Source organism: Oratosquilla oratoria, chromosome 12, assembly GCF_046742065.1.
Source record: "Oratosquilla oratoria isolate Oo_2021 chromosome 12, ASM4674206v1, whole genome shotgun sequence".
Taxonomy (NCBI): Eukaryota; Metazoa; Arthropoda; class Malacostraca; order Stomatopoda; family Squillidae; genus Oratosquilla; species Oratosquilla oratoria.
Genome location: NC_134788.1, coordinates 51,456,183 through 51,480,103, shown reverse-complemented (window position 1 = coordinate 51,480,103; position 23,921 = coordinate 51,456,183). Strand labels below are relative to the sequence as shown.

General features: G+C 39.5%; 1 protein-coding gene across 1 annotated transcript; it reads right to left on the bottom strand.

Annotated features, from left to right (window-relative positions):
• Positions 1-3,122: 3,122 nt before the first annotated feature.
• On the bottom strand, positions 3,123-21,522 carry LOC143031731 (uncharacterized). The gene is made up of 2 exons (XM_076195952.1): positions 21,347-21,522; positions 3,123-8,850 (listed from the first exon to the last, which is right to left on the bottom strand). Exon 2 carries the CDS (start codon positions 8,828-8,830, stop codon positions 7,604-7,606), a length of 1,227 nt encoding a protein of 408 aa, XP_076052067.1. The 5' UTR covers positions 8,831-8,850; positions 21,347-21,522; the 3' UTR covers positions 3,123-7,603.
• Between the last annotated feature and the right edge of the window lie 2,399 nt (positions 21,523-23,921).

Genomic DNA, 23,921 nt, shown 5'->3' with positions numbered 1-23,921 from the left:
ACGAGTATTGCACCTTTCCTACATATTGCAATTATATAAATACACATAAAATGAAGCTTCACACCTCTTGAGAGGTGGATTCATGCCTTTGACCACTTCGGTACGATGACGTCCACATTGGCGTCATCAGGCGTGAGTGGGTACATGCTCGAGGATGTCACGGCATCGGCGTCTTGATTACATATATTTTTGCGGTTGTACATGAGTTACCCCCCGGATTCTGTGAACTGGTTTCACCACGTTTTCTGTGTTTATTATTACTCAGAGTACAAGAGAACGAGTAATACAACAGTGACTATATTTTATAGTGTGGGTAGTGTGATGCATTGTACATATGGCAGCCAATGCTGCGCGCGAGAATTTGACTCATACCAAAGTGGTTAATGGGAAACCAGGAGGCAAGGTCATGTCATCAGTTGTGCAAAATATTCAAAACATGAATGCAATTCACAAAATCAGTGTTACCCAAGTTTTGGGTACTAATTTTTTACTCAAAATTTTACATAACCTGGAGACTTGTAACAGATTAAGTTCATGTAACAAAAATTTTGTGGTGAAAAGGGGTGTTTTCAGTATACATACAATAGAACTGAAGACCAATATTTATATATACCATGGGTCATATACAGCCATGACCAGTTGAAACTGTAAGGTCCTAACCTTCTTAAATATTCAACATGGAACATTTGATTGTTAAGTGCAGTAACTTTTGAGCCCTAACCTAAAATAATTCAAAACAACATTTATGATCATACAAGGATTTTTGTTCTCATGGACTGCAGTTTTACTGATACTTCTATCCTTGTAGACAATCTCGTGCCAATGTTGCAGATAAACGTAATCTTGAGTCCTGCTCAGAAAACCAATGCCTGATAGAAGAGAGTGAAGAGCCTGTGACATGAGGTGTGAAACTGTGGCCAAAGCCATCAACTTTGCATTATGTTCTTTGACTGTTGGTGCTGGTTACAGTATTGTTGGGAATCAGAGAGAAGTGCAGGATTTGAACACACAACCAAGTGAATGCAAGGCCAGCATGTTTCCAATTTCACTACCAGTGCATGCATGATAGGAGTCAGGACATGTCTTAAAATCACATACTGCTTACATTGTCACATGTTCATAAGTGACCCATATCTGGACAGATTTACTCTCTAAGTAACCAATCCCCAAAAATCATCATTATTATTATATCCTATTTTTATAATTTTATATAGAAACCACTCAGAAAACATAAGTGACATTGCTTGTCCCAGACAAGCATGAGTCAAAGAAACATTTAACAGAAAGAATAATTGACCAACTCTTCCCATTGGACAAAAGCCCTAAAATTCTGGACCTCACTTAGTGAAAATCAACACAATCATAAACTAAAATCAGTAGCAAGCACAAGTTTTGGTCAGAAGAAGGAAACTCTAACAATATTCTACAAACAATTCTTAAAAACCACACTCAACTACACCTTAATGGCAAGATTTCCAACAATCAAAAAAACAAAAACACCCTACAAACTACACAATAAGAATAATAACAGGATGCACCAAAAACATCCCAATAGAACATCTATACACCAAACTCAAAATCCTCCCCACAGAACAGTTCATGAAAAGGATAGGCACACAGTTCTTTGTAAGAGCCCTCAGCCTCACACATTCATCCCATTACATAACACAAAGCTTCCCTCACTGACTGAAAAAACAACAACTTAGCAGTGCACTTCTCAAACATCCATGACAGCCTACTTTCATTACTATGCACTATATTTATACCAAAACACAAAACAAGCACTTCAAGACTGACCACCAAACTCCCTATTCCATCAAACTCGCCCTAGACATCAGCTCTACTGATAAATCATTTAGGCCACCATCCAAAGGGCCCAGAAATGTTCTTGAACATTTATTTAGAGCACTTCAATCCAAATGCAATAAAGACCTCTGACAGATACTTTTAACCACTCCTGGCTTTACAACAAAATTCCAATAATCTGGATAAGAACCCATATAATACCCATATTAAGATTAAGCCACTAGAAAACATAATATTTCACAGACAAAACTCATTACTACCCACCATATCCAAATCAATGGAAACACTAATAGCAGAAACATAACTAATCTACCCACCTCTTAAATATAGGTTCAAAGTGGGCCACTGCACCAGCAAACTTCTTAAAACATCTTACAAGTGAAGGGTCATGGTAACAATAGACATAAACAAGGTATGATACAATTCCTAAACACATAAAAGATCACAGAGATGGACATCCACAAGAACAACAACAATAAATGACTAACAATCTTTTTAGCTGGCAGACACTGCAAAATAATCCAAAATAACAAAATTTCTGGGACCAAAAGACTGTGCAATCGAGTCCCACAAATGGCATTATTCCTTGAAACAAGTAATCTCCTAACACCGAATCCAGAGTGCAGCACAAAAGCATTCACCCATGCAGATGACCTGATGATATTAATGCAGCTCATCAATTACAAAATAGCTCCTGTGAATACCTAAACCTACTTAAACTAGAACAATGGCTTACAAATAATGGAATGGAGGCCTCTCCTCAAAATTCATCCTTATCATTACTCATTTCAGACAACCATGATCCAAAAAAAATCCATTAGTAAAATTTAATGGCCAAACCCTCCCACTGAAAAATAACAAAAATATTGGGCCTCACTTTTGATACTTGCATGACCTTCAGCCCCTACATCAAAGATCTAACAGTGAAAATCAACAAGAAAACAATGATATTAGAATAATTCATACATGCAGGCTTTGGACAGCAGAAAGTCTAATCTCAGACTATAAACAATTCTTGAAAACCACATTTAAGTATATCTCTACTGCATGGTTACCAACAATTAGAAAAACAAGTATAGACAGTTAAAATATACAAGATAAATCATTGAGAATGATAACAGGATGCACCAAAACCACCCCACTAAAACACCTACACACAGAAATCAAAATTCTTCTTATAGAACATCACATGGAAATGATCAGTAGAGGTACACAGTTCTATGCAAGAGCCTTGAACCCTACTCACCCATTTGATTACATCACACAAGCACAACCAAATGGATATATTATGTGTGTGTATATATATATATATATATACGGTGTATATATATATATATATATATATATATATATATATATATATATATACACACACACACAGACACACAAGCTCTGAGCTTTCATCCGAGAGGTTAATAACTGTCAATCACAGGTCCAACACATGATCCAAAACCATGGTGAATCACACACACATACCAGTGCATATATCAGTAGCATGATACTCAAACATCTACAACATTCTTCCACCTATATTGCACAACATATGAAAACACATTTACACTTGATCACAAAAGAAGCACTAAGACTGACCACCAAACACCCTCTTCCATCAAAGCCCTTTAGACATTAGCCTTACAGAAAAATCCTTCCCAAGAGAAGCAAGAACCACACTTCAGTGTCTGTGTACAGGCCCCATCCTGCAATAAGACAGTTCAAACACAGAATGTAAGATTAGCCACAGAAACAAACTGCCACAAATGCAACAGTTATACAGAAAGCATAGAACACTTCATATCATTGTGTCTCACCCTAGCCATACAACAGCACAATATTTCTTCCTTGGATGACTTATGGGCCAATCTAGTGGATGTTGCCAATTACCCGGGAGCCATAGGTCTCCTGCAATACAGACCCTGGGCAATTGAATGATTAATTGATCCTGCTTAAAAGATATACCACCACAGAATAGGCCCAGCAGTAGATGAAACTGGCTTGAATGCAATCATCACACAGTAGACAATGAACAACTCATATCTCTTCATGAGTGATATATGGGCCATTGGTTGCTGTTGGCTACCTGGGAGCCGTGTATCTTCTGCAAGAGAGATCTGGGGAAACAGATTGATTAATTCATACCATTTAATGATGAAATTTGCTATGCTGGGGACCATTAAATTGAGCCATTACAGTAATATATTTTTGGCTATGGTCATAAACAATCTTTGTAATAGGAAGTGTTGCATTTTGTTTGATTGAAAACTAACAGCCCACAGTAGCAGTTGACATCAAGCCCTCCCATAGATCTTAGTGGGAAGAGATGCTGGACTATTTTCTATGCTGCTCTGATGTGGGAATGTTATTAAGCAAATGAGTGGGACAAGAAGGAGGGATGTAGTCACCAGTTGTCAGTTCTTATTAAGAAAAATGGGGGAAAGATAGTTGAAATTGATGGAGATCTTGGTGAGGGTCTAGAGACAGAGTGCCTACCCCTCAGTGCTGCATGTCTAGAAAGGTGTGAGGATCTTGCGGGACCACCACATGCAGGCACCCATCACTAAGATGTTAGTGTGTCTTAGCATACATTTTATATTAATTGTTCCGATAATTTATTTATGCTAATGTCTGGTGATATTACTGATATAAAGTAGAAATGTTATTTCTTCAAAGAAGTACATCATTTCCCCATTATGTCTTCAAAGTACTTATCCCATAAACACACACACACAGTTACAGAAGAGATCTGAAAAAGAATAGCTTTCCACATAGTGATAGATACATGGAATAAATTAAAAGAGAAAACAGAGAATACTAAAAATATACACGACTTTAAGAAAGAACTGGATGTGGAAAGATACAACTGTGGGTCCCTACAAGCTTAGCTCTTCTTCTGCAAAATACAATTTGGTAAATACAACTAAGTAAATACACACACACACACACACACACACAAAAGTATTCACATCTCACTCAATAATGCTATCCTGAGATGCTGGATAAGCCTTTCCTACTTGGGAGCTATGTTTACATCACAGTTAAAGTAATAGTATTACCTCTGGTAGAGTTATTACTGTGAATAAAGTGAAGAGTATGGTTTATTGTGAAAGTAGCTGACACACCCTCTCAAAATAGGGAAAAGTGAGATTTATGTCTTAACTCTAGTCACAGGGTACCTCCCAGCCCTGAAAGCATGTCCTATTTGGCACTACATTATTCATTTGAAACATCACACTTTTCAGTCACTACATCCAAGTTTTGAGCATTGTATGTAATCTGTAATCTTCTGTAATTATCATAATTAAGAAGGTATGTTTAAACCTCCCCAAAGGTTGTTCATTGCTTTTGATTTTGACATTATCTGGTATGGATTGTCATAAATTACAAATATTTCAATTATATAGTATTTTAATTATTGCATCTCCATCTTGAACTCTTTCCATAATAGACGGCATCTGTCCTATTCTAGCTAACAACCGAGCTATTTCTTTCAGTTGTGTGGACCCTGAAAATAGCAAAAGAGAGCCCAATTTGAATCCCCCCTTTCAATTCAAGTGGCACTAATTCTTCTATTCTGGTTACAAACAAGTCATTTCATTCACTTTTGTGGTATTACATCCACATACCAACCAAGAGGCCTTTTCACTCTGATACGGGGTATAGCTGAGTCATAGCAAACACCCACTCTATCCTTCACCAATACTCATCCAAAAACCCATTTCTTGCCCCTCCCATCTTAGCATCATCTCATGGATGAAGGGACATTCCTATTCTTGCCATAGTGTTTGGGTAAGAGGGAATCCAGCTCAACACAGCATCATCTCCACAGCAGGGCTTGACAGTTGTAGTTTACTCCGATTGTTTCATTACATGACATCCCCTTCCCCCTCATCCACAAAAGAAATATATGGAGCAGACAAGAAAAACATCATTTTGAGCCATGTCATTTTGTCATCCATGTATAACCCCTCTCCACTCACTATTATCTTTTGCACTCTCTCTTCTTTGCTCAACAGACATTCCTCTTGCATTCAATATCTCCTTCACCTTCATTCTTGAGCCACCTCTCAAGTTCCCTCCATTAAACTCTGGTTTCTACACTCTTTTCATTCTTTCCTTAGGCCCACCACATCATCTCAGCATTCTTTGATCAACTCTACATGCCAGCACTGTTTCCATCTACACTTTGACTCACCACATTTCTCACCCTTTCATCCATCCTTATAACCCCAACCATACTTCTTTAACACTTCATCACAAATATGTTTGAGCTCCTCCTTTCTGTCTCCTTCAATTTCAAAGTCTCTGCTCCATACACAATTACTCGCTTACAGCAGTTTTTCTTTACATTTATTATCACTCCTCCATTCCCTGCTACATGTGATGCAAAATACTCAACGCTCTCCACTTCCTCCAGCCTCTCACCTTTTCAAGTCACCTCCAACCCATCACCCCTTGTACATCTTATAACATTATTTTTGCCCATGTTTACTTTGAGCTTCCTCCTTACACATACCCACTCAAACTGTCACCACCTGCTTCAGTCTAGCCTACTCAGATATAAGTGCAGTGTCATCTGCAAACAGCAGCTGGTTCACCTCTCACTTCCCTGCTCTCTCTCACCCATTAACTCCAAGCCCCTGCCTAACACCTTCATGTTTACTTCCCTCATACATATTGAAATACTATGGTGAGAATACACAATCCTAGCACACTGTCCTTCAAATTACTTATTCTTTCATTTTCCTGCCCTTACACAACCACTACTATTAACATAAAAAAATTTGACTGCCCTCAATTGATTTCCCCAATCCCATATATCTACAAACATATCCTATAATGCCTCTTGGTCAACTTGTCATCAACCCTTTTCAAATCCATGAAAGGCCAAGAAAGAGCTTTACTCTTGAAAGCAGAAAATGAAAGAAACGGAAAAGGGGAAAACATACTATTTCCTAAACTCACATTTCTTTTCCCCAATTACTCCATTTGTTCCCCTCCTGGTCCTCTCAACACCCACACACATTACCCACTAAACTTAACTGACTGATCCCTCTAAATCTATTAAATTCATATCTGTCTCCATTTCCCTATTTCTGCCACCTTGTTGTATTCAGGGAATTCAGATTTAACATGTTTGTGAAACAATTAAACATCTTAATTCTGCAAAGGACAGCCTCTTTTTCATTATTATTTTTCCCATAAGTTATGATTGCCCTAAATGGTTTGACTGCCAGTTTCTAATTCATCTTCAGTGATATCACATATACTTAGCATAATTTCCTGTACCTGTATATCACCCACAGTTAACTGTGGACTGTAACCAAGAACAGCAAAACCAATTCAAGTGAAAATCTCACTAGAAAGATTCATTTCATAGGCCTTGGCCTAGAAAATAATAATCTATGTAACAGTGTTATTCTGTCTCAATATATAACAGAAACCAACACTACACTATCAAAATTAACATATTATACATTTCAAATAATTTTGAAATACCTCTCTTCAAATAAAGCATTACCCAAAAGCAAGTGCCTCTATTTACAGTCAAAAGTACTCATTATACTGTATTGCTTATCAGCTACTATACAATCTATCATGTCCTCTGCTTTAACTTTAATAACATCTTACTCTTCCACAATCCCTGCCATATCATAAGAGCTTTCAGGCATGCTAACTTTCTATTACAGTTCTTCTATGACCCTTGCCTGACCATGAAAAGTTATGTCGCAGTAGATCATTGGTTATGGCACTTCAGATCTGTACTGCTGACAACTAGAAAGTTCACACAAAGGTACATGTTTTATGGTTGATCATCTCTCTGATCATTACTCCCTTCTTGATGAGCCTTCTGATCAAATGAAGCATCATAGAAGGTACAATCATAACGCTCATCAAAAGTGTGACCCTGAACATGCCTTTCCAGATGAATCTTCTGACTAAATGCGTTGAAACATATACCGCATTTGTATGGCCTCTCGCCAGTATGCGTCTGAACATGCCGATCTAGATGAACCTTCTGACTAAATGACGCGACACAAACAGTACATTTATAAGACTTCTCTCCTGTGTGGGTTTGCGCGTGACTTTTCAGGTGATCCTTCTGAATGAACGAAGCCCCGCAAGTGGTACATTTATACGGTTTGTCCCCAGTGTGAGTCTGAATATGTCTTTCCAGATTGATCTTCTGGCGAAATGTAGAATCACAAAAATGACACTGAAAAGGCTTCTCGCCCGTGTGAATTTGAACATGCCGGTCCAGGTGACCCTTACGACCAAATGACGCGTCACAAAAAGCACACGGAAAAGGTTTCTCGCCGGTGTGCGTCACATTATGAGCTTTCAGATGACCTTTCTGACTAAACGAAGCGTCACACAAAGTGCATTTATACGGCTTCTCTCCTGTGTGAGTGAGAATGTGTCTTTCTAAATGATCACCTCGACTAAACGTCGCATCACAACAAGTACAGTTATACGGCTTCTCGCCCGTATGAGTCCGAATGTGGACCTTCAAGTATCCTGACCGAGTAAACGAAGCACGGCACAGAGAACACTTGAAAAGTTTTCTACCTGAGGGGGAACCCTTTTCACAAGATGCAGAGGTAGAACCTGTTTCCTTCGGATGCCTTCTCTTCAAAGATTTCAACTTTTCTTTATCGTTTCTCTTGTTTTTTCTGCTTACAGATGTTTCCATTCCACTAGATGACTCCGAGATTTCTTCCCCAGAAAACGATTCTGATAATTCTTTCCCAAAAGATGACTCCAACATTTCTTGTCCACTGGATGACTCCACCATTTCCTCCTTGCTGAATGGCTCTGACATCTTTTTCGAAAATGTTTCCAATAGTTCATTTCCAGTGGATGACTCCGATAATTTTTTCTCGTTGAATGTCTCCATTTCTTTCATGCTAGGTGACTCCAAGATTTCTTTCCCAGTGAACGACTCTAACAATTCTGTCTTAATGGATGTATCCAACAATTCTTTCTTAATGGATGACTCCATATCTTTTTCACTGGATGACTCTGACATAATTGTGTATCTTCTTCCACCTGGAGTTAAAGAAATATGATTATATTCTAAATTAGTCTTCTCATTGTATTTCCTTAACAGAAAAAAATAAATCATAAACATAATTCAAATCAAATTTAGAAGTGACATGTATATTACAATATGATGGACTACTGACACTTTTAATCTTATTTGGTACATATACCAATGGCTATCTCCCCCTTACAAGGGAGGTAGCCAAAAATACAAAGGCATAAAATCCACTCCCAATGAATTCCATCCCCACATACTCCTCTCCCATTCGCCCCCCCTCTCCCTTCTTATCTTGGCACCTCCTGGATGATGGGTCATCCCTACATCTTGCCCACTGCCCTGAGTCAGAAACAGTATAGCGAGATACAGCACATCCACAGCATGTCCGGTTCATTTAACTGGTGACACCCCCTCTCCATCCCCTTGAGCAGAAAAAAGAGATGGGGAGAAATCCCTTCGGGCTCCATCAAAATATCATCCACACATACTCCCTCACCCCGCCATCCCCCACCCACTCCCCCTCATGCATCACAGCATCATCCATACACAACCATTCTCCATTCACCTCTATCTTCTGTCTTCTCCCTTCCTTCCTCAACAAACATTTCACTCATTCCCAATGCCCCTTTTACCCCATCCTTCATCACCCCCTCATGTTCACTCCTTCAACATCTGCCTTCCACACTTATTTTACTAATTTTTCTTCACTCATTCTTTTCATGTGTCCACACCATCCCAATACTCTTTCGTCAACTCTATCTCCCATCTCCCTTTCCATCCCCACTCTCCTCCTCACCTCCACACTTCTCAATCTATCATCCTTCTCAGTCACCTCATCTCAAACACATTCAAACTCCTTTCTTATGTTCCACGTTTCTGCCTCATACAATGCTGTCAGCACAATCATTCCTTCATACAACCTCCTCTTAGCATTCATTCCCAAATATGACTTCTGGTCACCCTGATGACAATAGGTTGCACCAAATGTAAGTAAAATTTTATTAGTGCACCTAAACGAAGACAAGGAAGAATGAAAGGCTAGGCTCAGTTACCAGTGAAAGTGACCCTCAGTGAAGTTTGCCTTTACCAGTAATAAACGTCAACTACGATATCGGGTTTTAATCTTAAGAGATGTACCAAAGTTAAGCACCGAACGGATACGATTTCCACGAGTGGAACACTCGAGAAAAAAAAAACGAAAAAAAAAAAACCGGGACCACCATTTAGAGGTGCCCTCGTTCGTGCCAGTATACGAAGATAGTAAATTGCTTCAGTAAAATGTACACAGGATATATAATTGGAGCCAAGTGTGTACAATCAACTTCTAGTATTGTAAGAGGCTCGAAGATGAGGCTCGTAAAGGTAGGCAAGTAAGGTAAATAGAGGGGTAGGTGGGGAGAATTTAATTTTTACGAGTTGGATGTTTGATAAACAAGAGTTCGTAAGTGAAAGAATTGCACAACCTCGCTCCTCGCCTAAAGTTTACAAATAACCGCTGGGGACCCGATTTCATTGCTGTATTATGCTGATGTAACAGTAAACTAAGTCGGTAGTGCATTGATTTCAAGATTGCTTGAGTAAGCTATATTGCTTATGGGTTTTGTAACAGCCTTTCTGGTTAGAGAAAAGGTGGAGAAAATTCAATTGGTTCATGGGAGTAAAGTCACGCTCTTAGGGGAGGCACTTGGATGTAAAATTAAAGATCATCGGACAATCATGACGTCAACGCGAACTGACCTAGTGATCAAATAGAGGATTCCAGATGGGAGCCCTCTGGTACAACAACCTTTTCATTACAATAAATCGCTACAATTTATCGTAGCGTGTAAACCTTGCTTTAGACTATTGAGTAATCCTACAATTGAAAACAGAAAGTGAATAATCATACGTGACAAGACAGTGTTGAAAAGAAAGTCGAAAGTGAGAGAAGAAATACAAAAATATAGAAAGGCACAGTAGACGGAGTAAACAGTGATAATAACGGAGGTAAGAAGAAAATGTGAATGAGCTTCCGTTTTCTGAGACCGAGTTAACCCATTCAACTCCGATGACAAGATGTCTTGTCATTTGGTCAAATAAAACAAAAAATCATAATAAAACAACAAAATGTTTGATGATCAAACAGCACCAGAAAAATATGACGTCATCAGTCCTCCTCGAGGAGGACTGACGACGTCATATTTTTCTGGTGCTGTTTGATCATCAAACATTTTGTTGTTTTATTATGATTTTTTGTTTTATTTGACCAAATGACAAGACATCTTGTCATCGGAGTTGAATGGGTTAATGGCTAACTAGAGAAATTCAACTTCGTCTGCAGCCGCCATGTGGCAAGGTTAGCCTAACTTTTGTGTTCATAAGTTATATTTAAAACCGAATCCTATTTGAGGTTGACCAGTCTGACAGAACCAGTGAACTGAGGCGAAATCTATCAAAGTCTGCCTGAGTCTGACTTTGTCTGATAGAGGTCTAAACGTTTTTCTTTCCAAATATATTTTCCAGCTTGGCAAGGTGTCTAAACGACGTTTGGAGGATTTTCCATGGGCCCCAGTAATCTATGTGTAAACAACTGAAAACCTTTAAAAAGCGGCGTTTTGATTAGAGCATGAGTATTGTAATTTGTTTGACACTGTGCGTAGTGTCCAATCTACTCCAGAGCAACTTCCAGCTTCATAAAGGCAGTATGATCTCCGGGAACCACCACTCCAAACAGAGTGGTATAAACCGGACACCGCCTCTCGAGTTTTATATGTCAAGTGTTCCGGACCGTCGCAAGGTTGGTGTTCGCGGTTGAGGCTACCGAGGTTCGTCCGTGGGAACTCCATGGGATAGCCCAGCAGCCTGGCCCGGTGAGTGAGACGTCCCTTCCATTGAGAATCCGCATGACCGTGTGTCTCCGTTGATAGTTGCTCACTCCATTCCAGTGTGTCTGCGACATGTCCTCGACGTGCGCGTGACACCAGTGACGTTTGTCGCACTTGGAAGGTAGGGGGGGGGGCACGTTGGGGGCGGACTCCCCGCCAAGCCGAAAAAGATCTTTGGCAAGAAAACCGGTGAGTCATCTGAACCCAACAAACTCCGACGAGATTCACCGTCCGGCCCAACCCGGGCCGGACGGTGAATCTCATCGGAGTTTGTTGGGTTCAGATGACTCACCGGTTTTCTTGCCAAAGATCTTTTTCGGCTTGGCGGGGAGTCCGCCCCCAACGTGCCCCCCCCCCCTACCTTCCAAGTGCGACAAACGTCACTGGTGTCACGCGCACGTCGAGGACATGTCGCAGACACACTGGAATGGAGTGAGCAACCATTCAAGAGCAAAGAGTGGAGGATTTTAGAATGAAAGATGTTTAGATAACCGCCAGGCAACGAACATGGTCGTATCGTCGTGGACATGTGACTGTGGCGTACACACACTGGAATGGAGTGAGCAACTATTCAAAGAAAAGATTGGAATCTAGGATGAATGATGTTTAAACAACCGGCAGGCAACGGACATGGTCATATCGCGAGTGGTGAAACAACGACACCGAGCAATACACTGGAGGTCGTATGGGAATGGTACTCATCGCACAAAAAGATGCACGTGAAGAAGTAGTGAGGAAGAAGCTTTCCTCGGAGAAACAGAAACTTCCAGAAAACAGTAATTGGACAAAATGTAAATTCCAACGGAGGCGGACAAATAGATGATGGTTACCAGAGCCTGTTGGAGTCTCCCGAGGTCCGGTGGAGTCTGCTAGATAATCTTCGATTCTTTCAGGAGGTTCGACGGGGAGTCTGAGCTTATTCGTAGAATTCCCACATATCAACGCCACAAACTCCCCCTTACCGGAAGGCTAGGACGATGGCCCTTACAGAGGACTCTGTAGCGTGGAATTTAATGAATCATGCTTTAGACTCGACCCAAACCGCTCGACCAGTGAGCCCTTCTTAGTACATACAATGAAAACTAAAGATCGCCCAGATTCTAGCAGCTGTGATTAATCACAGATCGACCTTGGACAAATGATCATTAAGAATCCCAAACCTCGGATCAGAACCTTTGCAGAGAGGTTCCTGAAGATAGTCCTATGTTGTATCGATCCGTTTACCACCCCGAAACACTTTGGGAAAAGATCAATTAATCTGCTACAAGGCACTGCCTATCGCTTGGTCTACAGATTGATGTTCATGTTCCCTGGACGACAACTAAGCAGTGGGGTAACTTCAATGTCAGTCAAATAAATTGATAAAATGTACATGTCTTCTTATTTCTATTTTTTTAACGTGGCACTTAGCCACCCGTTACGATGTTTTTCTCACCCAGGAAAAGAAGCATCACATCATTTCTTGGGATGGGTTGTTCATAGAAACAAGACCAAGGAGTGCATATTCTCCTTGCGACCTTTGAAATCTGAAAACGGTCATACCCAAATTTCGAACCAACCAACAAATTTGGTCAAGAGCTATCAGCAATGAAAGACCTTTTAAGCTTAACAAAATAATCTACAAAATGTAACAGTCATGCCCAAATTTCGACCCAACCAACAAATTTGGTCAAAAGCTATCAGCAATGATAGATAACTTTTTAATCTTAAAATAATCTATTAAATGTAACAGTCATGCCCAAATTTCGACCCAACCAACAATTTTGGTCACGACCTATCAGCAATGATAGCCAACTTTTTAATCTTAACAAAATAATATATGAAATGTACACTAAAATTAAGAACCTAGTTTCATTTGCACACCAAAATACAAGCCACGGGCTTCGACCTTCACTGTTATGCCAGGGTTTTGCGCAAATTGTGGAAAGCGGCGAGGGGCGCAGCCTACCGGATAACTTTGCGCACTTAAGAGAGTGAAGGCCACAAAGTAGCCAGTAGGAAAATATGTAAAAGAATGAAAAGACCATCACCGAATTATACACACACACACACTATATATAGATATATATATATATATAATATATATATATACGTATATATAGATACATATGTATATATATACATATATATGTATATATATATACATATATATATTATATGCATATATACGTATACATATATAATATATATATTATATATATATACTTATATATATATATACTTATATATGTATATATATATACATATGTATATACGTACATATATATGTATATATATATACATATATATATACATATATATATACATATATATATGTATATATATATGTATATATATTTTATATATATATATATATATCCGACAGTCGTCTCGGGGCAACTGTCAGAGATTATTTGGGCTGACGTACGCCGTTACTAGCGATTCTCTTCATATTGTGTGTGTGTATATATATATATATACATATATATATATATATATATATATATATATACATATATATATATTTGTTTGTGTCATTTTGACATTTTGAAATAAACTCTCCTACTGGGATTCGAGCCCTCGCCTGAGCGGCTTGCTTCGTAGAAGGCGAAGACCGTACCGTCACGTCACCACGACCCTTCAAAACAGAACGAATCTCAGTAGGAGAGTTTATTTCCAAATGTCAAAATGACACAAACACTAGTCGGAAGACTAGCCTGCATAATGGATTTGATGAAATACAGTACATACCACGTTCCACCCGAGTGCCCTCGGCATAATGATTAGTCCGTGAACTAATTCGTTCTGTTTTGAAGGGTCGTGGTTACGTGACGGTACGGTCTTCGCCTTCTACGAAGCAAGCCGCTCGGGCAAGGGTTCGACAGTCCTCCCCGGACTCGAACCGAGACTCCTCGGATCGAGTCCGCGGGCGACTGTCGCAATTATTTGATTGACATCACCGTCACTGGTGATTCAATTCATATATATATATATATATATATATATATATATATATATATATATATATATATATATATATATATACTAAGGCTTTTTTTCCCTTACAAGGGAGGTAGCCAAAAAGGAAAAGGCATAAAAACATTCCCACCCATTCCATCCCTACATGCACACTACACCCTCCACCCTCCCTCTTATCTTAGCACCTCCTGGATGACGGGTCATCCCTGCACCTTGTCCACTGCTCTGGGTCAGAAGCAGTGTCGCAAGACACAGCACATCCACAGCAAGGCCGCTTCATTAAATCGGCGACCCCCCTCTCCGTCCCCCCATTGCATAAAAGGAGAAGACGGGGAGAAATCCCTTTGGGCTGCGTCAAATTTTGCTCACACATACTACCTCATCCCCCATCCCCCGCCCATTCCACCTCATGCATCACAACATCATCCATATACAACAATTCTCCATTCACCCGTCTTCTGTCCTCTCCCATCCTTCCTCAGCAGACATTCCCCTCTTCCCCAAAGCCCCCTTCACCTCATCCATCCACCTCATCCAAGGACGTCCCCTCATGTTCACTCCCTCCACATCTGCCTTCCATACCTCTTTTACTAGTCTTTCTTCACTCATTCCTTCCATGTGTCCAAACCATCCTAATTCTCTTTCATCAACCCTATCTCCCAACTCCCTTTCCACCCCTGTTCTCCTCCTCACCTCCTCATTTCTCACTCTATCTAGTTTAGTAATCCCCATCATACTTCTCAGACACTTCATCTCAAACACATTCAAACTCCTTCTCTCTTCCTCTCTTATGTTCCCCATACAGTGCTGTTGGCACAATCACTCCTTCATATAGTCTCTTCTTAGTATCCATTCCCAAATGTCTATTCCTCATTACACTCTTCAATCCACTTGCTTCTCTCAAACTACATTCTACCTCCACCTTCACTCCACCTTTTCCTGCCACATTTGCACAAAAGTATTTAAAACTATCCACTTCCTCCAGTCGCTCTCCCTTTATGCTCTTTTCCCAATCTACTGCCACTTTCACCCCTTGTACATCTCATCACCTTACTTTTACCCACATTTATCTTTAGCTTTCTTCTATCACATACTCTCCCAAACTCTGTCACCAACTTCCTCAATCCCTCCTCCGACCCTGCCACAAGCGCAGCGTCGTCCGCAAACAACAGCTGGCTCACCTCCCACTTTTCTCCATTTTCTTTAACCATCTCCAATCCCTGACCCACTACCCTTGCATTTACCTCTCGCACTACCCCATCCATGTATAAGTTGAACAGCCAGGGCGACATAACGCATCCTTGACGAAGTCCCACCTTTACCTCGAAACACTCACTCTCTCCACTTCTAATCCTGACACAAGCTCTACTACTCTCATAAAAACTCTTGACAGCTCCTAGAAGCTTTCCTCCTATCCCGTATATCTGCATAACCTCCCACAGTGCCTTTCTGTCTACCCTATCGTAAGCCTTTTCCAGATCCATAAAAGCCCAAAAAACATCCTTCCCCTTTCCTATAGCTTTCTCACATATCTGTCTTACCACAAAGATCTGATCTACACAACCTCTACCCGTCCTAAATCAACACTGTTCCTCACCAATTACTCCCTCTGTTCCTCTCCTAATCCTCTCAATCAAGACCCTCCCATAAGCCTTCCCAACTACACTTAACAAACTAATCCCTCTGAAACTACTACATTCACACTTGTCCCCTTTTCCCTTGTAAAGAGGAACTATACAGGCACTCCTCCAGTCCTCCGGCACTCTACCCTCTCTCCAGCAAACATTAAATAACCTCACCAGCCAGTCCACCATCACTGTACCTCATTTTTTTAGACATTCTGCATGGCATCCATCCAGACCAGGTGCCTTACCTGCTTTCATCATCTTAACAACTGTCTTCACTTTATCCTTCCTTATTTCTCCCCCATTTTCCTCACTCATCACTCTCCTTTTCTTAGCATTTCCCACTGCAGCTATCTTTCCCTCCCTATCCTCCTTCACATTTAGCAATTCCCTAAAATATTCTGCCCATCTTTCCCTTACTGCCTTCTCTTCCATTATCATCTCTCCATCTGCACCTTTTACCTTTTCTTTTCTACTTGATTCGCCTCCTCTTCCTCTCTTAATTTCTTTCCAAAACATCTTTTTATTACTTTCAAAATTTTCTGTCATACTCTTACCCCATTTCACATCTACTCTCCTCTTTGCCTCCTTTACCTTTTGCTTTACTTCTCTTTTCTTTGTACCTCTCACATGACTCCCTCGTTCTATTTTGTAACCAAACTGTGAAAGCTCGCTTCTTCTCTTCTACAACCTTCTTTGTTTCCTCATCCTACCATTCACTACCCTTCCTTCTATTTCCTTCTGTCCTTCTTGTTCCACACACCATTCTTACACACTTTGTGACTCCCTCCTTGAACCATCCCCATTCCTCCTCCACACCTAGCTCCACTCTATCCTTCACTCCCTCCCACTCCTCCTTCAGCTTCTTTCCGTACTCCTTTTCCTTTTCATTCAAAGAGTTCACTCTAAGAACCTCCCTACCTTTTGTCCCTTTCCTCTTTCTCCATCTATCCTCCACTCTCAACTTACCTTCCACCAAAAAATTATCTGATATTCCCCCACCCTCTCCCCTTAGCACATGTACATCCTTAACTCTTCCTATCATAATCCTATTTACCACTACATAATCCATTAACGCTCTATCTACCACCCTTCCATACACCACCCTCTCCCATGTGTACTTATGCTTGACTTTCTTCCGAAACACTGTATTTGCTATCATCAACTCTCTTTCTAGACACATTTCCACCATCAACTCTCCATTACGATTCTTTCCTGGAACTCCACATTTCCCAACCACTCCATCAATTAGACCATTTCCTACCCTAGCATTAAGGTCTCCCAGTACTATTACATTGACATTTCTCCCTAAATTCTCTATGCACTCATTTAAATATATCCAAAAGGCCTCCCTTTCTTCTACACTCTTCTCTGCCAGGCCCATATGCACTTACAAAGACCCACATCTCCTTTCCCAGTTTCACCTTCATCCACATTATCCTTGAGGAAACCTCCTTCCACTCCACTACACGATTACCTATCTTTTCACTTACTAGAACAGCCACCCCTTCCCTCCATCGCCCTCTCTTCACTCCTGATAACCTCCCACTTACACTCCCAAACTTACACTCACCCTTCCCTTTCAACTTAGTTTCACTCAAAGCCAACACATCCATCTTTCTTCTCACAAACATACTACCTATCTCTTCCCTTTTACTCTCATCTGTACCACATCCACGCACATTAAAAGACCCAAACCTTAGGGTGCTGGTCCGAAAACTCCCAGACCATCTTATGTCTTTACTTTTTCTTTTAGGAATGTCCCCTGTGGGGCTGCAAGAAGGATACCTAGTCCCAATCCCCGTCCCTTTCTTCTCGCCTCTTACGATCCAAGTTGAAATACTTGGTGGCATTATTCTTTTCCCCCACCACAGGGAATTCCCCCACCACAGAAAATGAATACTCAGAGAAATGGTACAGGACAGCAAACAAGGGGTTGGGGGACAGCATAACGGAGGGACAGTCGTAGTATAAAAGTGTCATCATTTCTCTGTGAACAGAGTTTTTCTCTATCATAGACAAAATGATGTGTGGCTCTGGTCCGTAGGGGCGCCCCATATAGACCCTAAAGTATCAACTGCATGCTACTTTGCCACAATAACAAGCAGCCAATACGAAGAGAATCGCCACTAACGGCGTACGTCAACCCAATCTCCGACAGTTGCCCCGGGACTCGAACCGGGGCCTTGCTTGACAGCCAGAGCTCTACCGACTGAGCTAATGGAGGTTAAATTCTCTAACTCGGAAGTTGATCTTACTCCCGAAAAATCTAAGTAGACTGCTAACTGCCGTCATTACTTAACCCATTAAACTCCGATGACAAGATTCTTGTCATTTGGTCAAGTAAAACAAAAAATCATAAAACACCAAAATATTTGATCAAACACCAGAAAAGTATGACGTCAGTCCTCGCTTCGCTCGCTCGCGAGCGAAGCGAGGAGGACTGACGTCATACTTTTCTGGTGTTTGATCAAATATTTTGGTGTTTTATGATTTTTTGTTTTACTTGACCAAATGACAAGAATCTTGACATCGGAGTTTAATGGGTTAATCTTCACAGAGATCCAAGCTCAACACATAGCCAGTGGCGAGGCTGGTACGAATCATGGATGGGCTTTCGTCGTTGTAAATGCCTGAAGAGAATCGCCAGGAACGGCGCATGTCAACCCATATTTGTATATGCATGTATACATACATGAACGCATATGTATGTATATCTAATAGGTATTTGATTATGTTGATAAGTACGTGATAAAGAAGGACCGCGGCAAGGTAAAACGAATACTATAAGGTACGTTGAGCACCCCCCCCCCTCCGCGCACATCCCCCGTGACGTCATAGGAAATCCAGAGGGGGAGAGAGAGGTGGAAGAAAATGTAAACTTTAAAGAAAACCATCTGTATGTATGGTAAACTTTAAAATTACACTATAATGTTCACATAATACTGAAATTACTCAGTATCACTTTCTTATCCTCAAATTATCAGTATCTGAGATATGACCGCCAGAAAAGTTATAAAAATGTTTTCCATGCTTTCACATTAGGTGGATTATATTAATATGACGAGTTATTAGATGGGATGACATGTCAATCTATATGTTGATCATGTAGATGAGGAAGATATACTGTTGATACACACCAACTAGCTGAATATGAACCCAGTATTAATGACACATAATAGCATCATATGGTTTTTATTATATTACATTTTGGATTTGCGCGGGTTTCCATATCTCCTCAAGCGTGGATTTTATATGTAGACCCTTAGCTCAGCCAAGCTCAGTTATGTTTTAACCAGATTCTTTAGTCTGTTTATTTGCAATTGAATTAAAATTTCAGGAAATGTTGCTAATAGTTACTTTCAAAATGACGGCTGCATACATATCCAGATGACCGAGTATTATGTGTCACATAATTCAATCCATTTCTTTCAAAGTTCCTCATCTTTGGGTAGTGAAAAGAAATGTATATTTTTATCACCTTTCAGTCTAACGGCATTGCACTTCTGCACTATACAAACTGTTGGCATTTTTATATGTTATTTGTCTGCCTTAGCTACCCCTTTAATCAGAAGATGGAGCTTCGCTCCACACACTGGTGTGTGAGTGACTGACAGCTCTCGACCCGCGGAACCCTGGTCTCGATATTTCCGTTGACGTCATCATCTCCCTGCGCAGTGGAGAGGTTTTCTGCCCCCCCCCCGCTAATTTACCTTATAGCATTCGTTTTACCTTGGACCGCGGCATGCTACGGCCGTGTAGTCTCTGTCCCGAATATAGCCACGAGCGTTATATGTGTAACTTGTGCTCGCTGTAACCTATGACAAGCCTGAGGACAGTCCTGGGACTAGGGCCGAAACGTCGGTTAATAAACCCCAAACATCGAGTCCGGTATTTACCTTTTTCCTATTATATGAATCCCAGATTCTGCACACATGTTCAAATTATAGGTAAAAACAACACACAATAATGTAATGTTAGATCAGACGTATGTTAAGATATAAAACATGGCCTCCATCAGGGGTGGGGGGGGGGGCGTTGATATAGGTCAGGCTAACTTGGATGGAGCTACATTAATAGGTTAAGAAGCATGACTATTTGGTAGAGGAAACTGTAAGTACAGTCTTAACACAGGGGTGGTGGTTTAAGACTACATTCTCGTGTTTGATTGGACCATAATAAACTCGGTAAAGGAACAAGACCTCCATAGGGAATCAGACCAGAGCCCGAAGGTGGGCAAAGTGGCTTGGTGGGTTACGTTAATTCAGCTTATTCGTGCTCAGATTAAGGAATTTAAGTTAATCTTTGTGGGGCATTTCATGCTGGTACATTTTTGTAATATGATTTTGACCACTAAAAGGAAAATCACTCTCTTATTTACCCTCCTTCTTCTTAATCAAGAAAGTGCAGAAGCAACCTATAGTAATATGCACTACAGTTTGAATATCTGGGACACATAAGTTACTATACCTTACCAGAACATTTTTTAAATCGTTGTTCTACCACAGAGCCATTTATTACTCATGTTCCAGAGACACAAAAAAATTACATGAAGTCATTATCACCTTATGTGGAACATAAACAAGGTATCTAAGGAAAGCTAGCTTGGGAAGGGATGGCATGATGTGTAGCTCCCAGTGACAGTATTACATTAGGAGTTGGCAGGTTCTGAGGGTGAATTCCAGCTAATAAATTAACACTGCCTCCTTAGGTTAGGTTAGGATAGGTACAGATAAATACTTGGTTTTTACCAAATACTTCCATGGTGGGTGTAGTAATGATAACTATGCTTAGTGCCAGCTATATTGTTTTCATTTACCTACTGTGTAGGATCATGCAACAAACCCGGTAAGGAAGGATCCGGAGTTGATCCTGGGGGGATAGGCTAGGTTATTAGATAGATTTGTTTGAGGAACTGAAGTTTGGTGGGTACTCATGAGAATGACCAAAATCCACATAACAAAAACGAACATTTATTGTTTCCACGAAAATACCTATGTAATAAGATATGCATCAACAGATAAATCTATTAATGTGCCAAACTTTAAAAGTCTTACTATGTGATTGGAATGAATGGCTCTTCTTGCTCAAGAGAAATCTTCAGCCCTTAATACCAAAATAAATTATATTATTCCTTATTATTTTCTTGTGCCACAATGTCAACTACTGGATTCTTAAAAACACCCGAGATAAAAAACTATCGAAAGTTGATTGACCTCCAGCGTTCCTGGACTGTTTACATTCTGAATTGACAGTCCACTCTCTTAGATTCAAGGTTACATTCGAAATATTGAAAGGAGTGACCATAAATTAAGACATTTTACTCTTAATTTCTTCCTGCCTAATATACGACTAAAATATACACAAACATACGAATTCAGAGTTATTGATTAGGAAAGGCGCTGTGCCTAGAAAGTTATATATTGTAACATGAAAACAAAAATGTTTTTAAAAGGTCTACGAGATGATATTGTGGTCGTCTGAATTTAATATTTTTATTAGATTTATGCAAAAAATATGTTTTGTTGTTGAATATTCAGTATATATCTATATAAAATGTCTGATAAAAGGGGACTTTAATCAACGATACTGCATTAATGTAACCACAGCGAAAATCATATCTGTATAAATTTGAAATATCAAAGGTCATGTGCGATTACAAAACGGGTCAGATATTCATAAGCAGAGAATAATGAACAAATAGGTAGTATTACACACAATAGCTAATTGAATAATATTTGATATCGTTTTACATAACTTAGCAGTTCATTACTTTTACAAATTAAAAATCTATCAAGTCGTCAGAAGAGAATTTATGTTTTATTACACTGGTAGAAGCAAAATCTGACCGGACTGTTACGTGTGTCCTCTGAATGTAAAAAGGTTATTATGGATTCATATTTTCCTCGGATACCTTTTGAAATGCGCATTTCTACTTGTTCGTACGAGAAAAAAAATAGTTCTACGTTTGCTCTTCCAAAAAGTGGATTTGGGCCTCCCTCCTGGCTTTCATTCCTTGAGGAAGAAATGGGGAGGAGGGGGTTGCTAATGCAGTCCCATAAAAGAACTCGATGCTAAGCTTTAAGTAGCGACTAGGACTGAGTATATTGTCACCTCTGGAACTCGTTCCAATGACCTATTTATAACTTAATTCTTTAAATCTGTTTTTTCGGGGCTGTAGAAACTGCGTAGAAACCTTGTATAAATACAACCATTCCTCAACTTACGACCGTTCTACTTAAGTTTCTTCGAAGTTACGATGGATTTTGTCAGGTAAAAAAAAAAATCCCTTGGATTTCAGTTAACTTCAGTGGCACACAAAGGTACTGTATATTCCCATTACCAATAGTCCAAATTATATATGAATACTGCTAGCAGGAATTTACCTCTAAATATGAATAATCCTTATTGGTTGTTAGTTTTTACACACATGTATGTGATATATTACACAGTCAACCCTCGCACAACGCGATATACTAAAAACGCGCCACAAATTAGTACCGCGACGACTCAATGTCGAGAAGAATTGGGTCATGTACCGTTTCAAGATGTCAAATCTAAATACAATCTAATTCATTATATAAGATACAAATACCTTCATTTCCCAATTTGAAAATATTAGATTTACAAATAAGTACCTAAAAATGCAATATGGTATTTACATTCAAAAGTGCAGATAAGTAACCGTTATCGCAGATGGCAGGTTACAGACAAGATCTGCAGTAAAAGAACGTTAAGATACGTGCTTCGCCTGAGCTGTAACAACATACAAAATTAGAATTAAAAATATACATACAATATATTTTTCTTTATGCCCCATGCAAATACAATTATTTTTAACGTGTATTTGAACGCATCTCTAATAAAAACAATTTTCATGACTGAAATAGTATCCCCATCGAATTTCTAGGTTAATCAAAAATACACACACATGTGGGCTGGTTTCATATTAACTATTTAACATAAACACAAACACACGCATTATTCAGTTTTCATTCATTCTCCCTCTCAGAGAGGGCTAGGCGTCTCCTTATGGAGTTTTTGAAAAAGCAAATTGTAGTATCATCCCATCATGAACTTATTCTGTCAAGCAGTTTCAAACAACCTAACTCCTGACATATCTCCCAAGTAATAACTTTCCCATAAAACAAAAAAAAAAACAGCTATTTATCCATCTGATATTTTTGCTTGTATTTTCATCTTTTCTAACTGCAGACATCTGTAAAGGGTTCAGCAATTATATATATATATATATATATATATATATATATATATATATATATATATATATATATATATACACAAAATAACCACAGGAGAAAGGAAACTTGTAGATAGTAAGTACTTTTGTATATATGCCATATAGCATAATAAAACATTATCATTTTTTTCTATATATTGAAGACATTTCATACACTATGTACATTATCAAATAAAAGATAAAACATTACTATAGATTAAATAGTACAAAAGAAGGGGATACAAAGATAAGAGGAGGGATCACATGAAATGTGATATGGAAAAAATATCACAAGTATTCCGTGGATTCCAGATACCCCACATGGTGGATGCCGACCATGGGAGCCCCACAATATTATACATCAGAATATTCAAGTTTGTTTTCTTCTTAAC

Coding starts and splice junctions, on each gene's coding strand:
- LOC143031731 (XM_076195952.1), bottom strand. CDS start 8,830: ATGTCAGAGTCATCCAGTGAAAAAGATATGGAGTCATCCATTAAGAAA.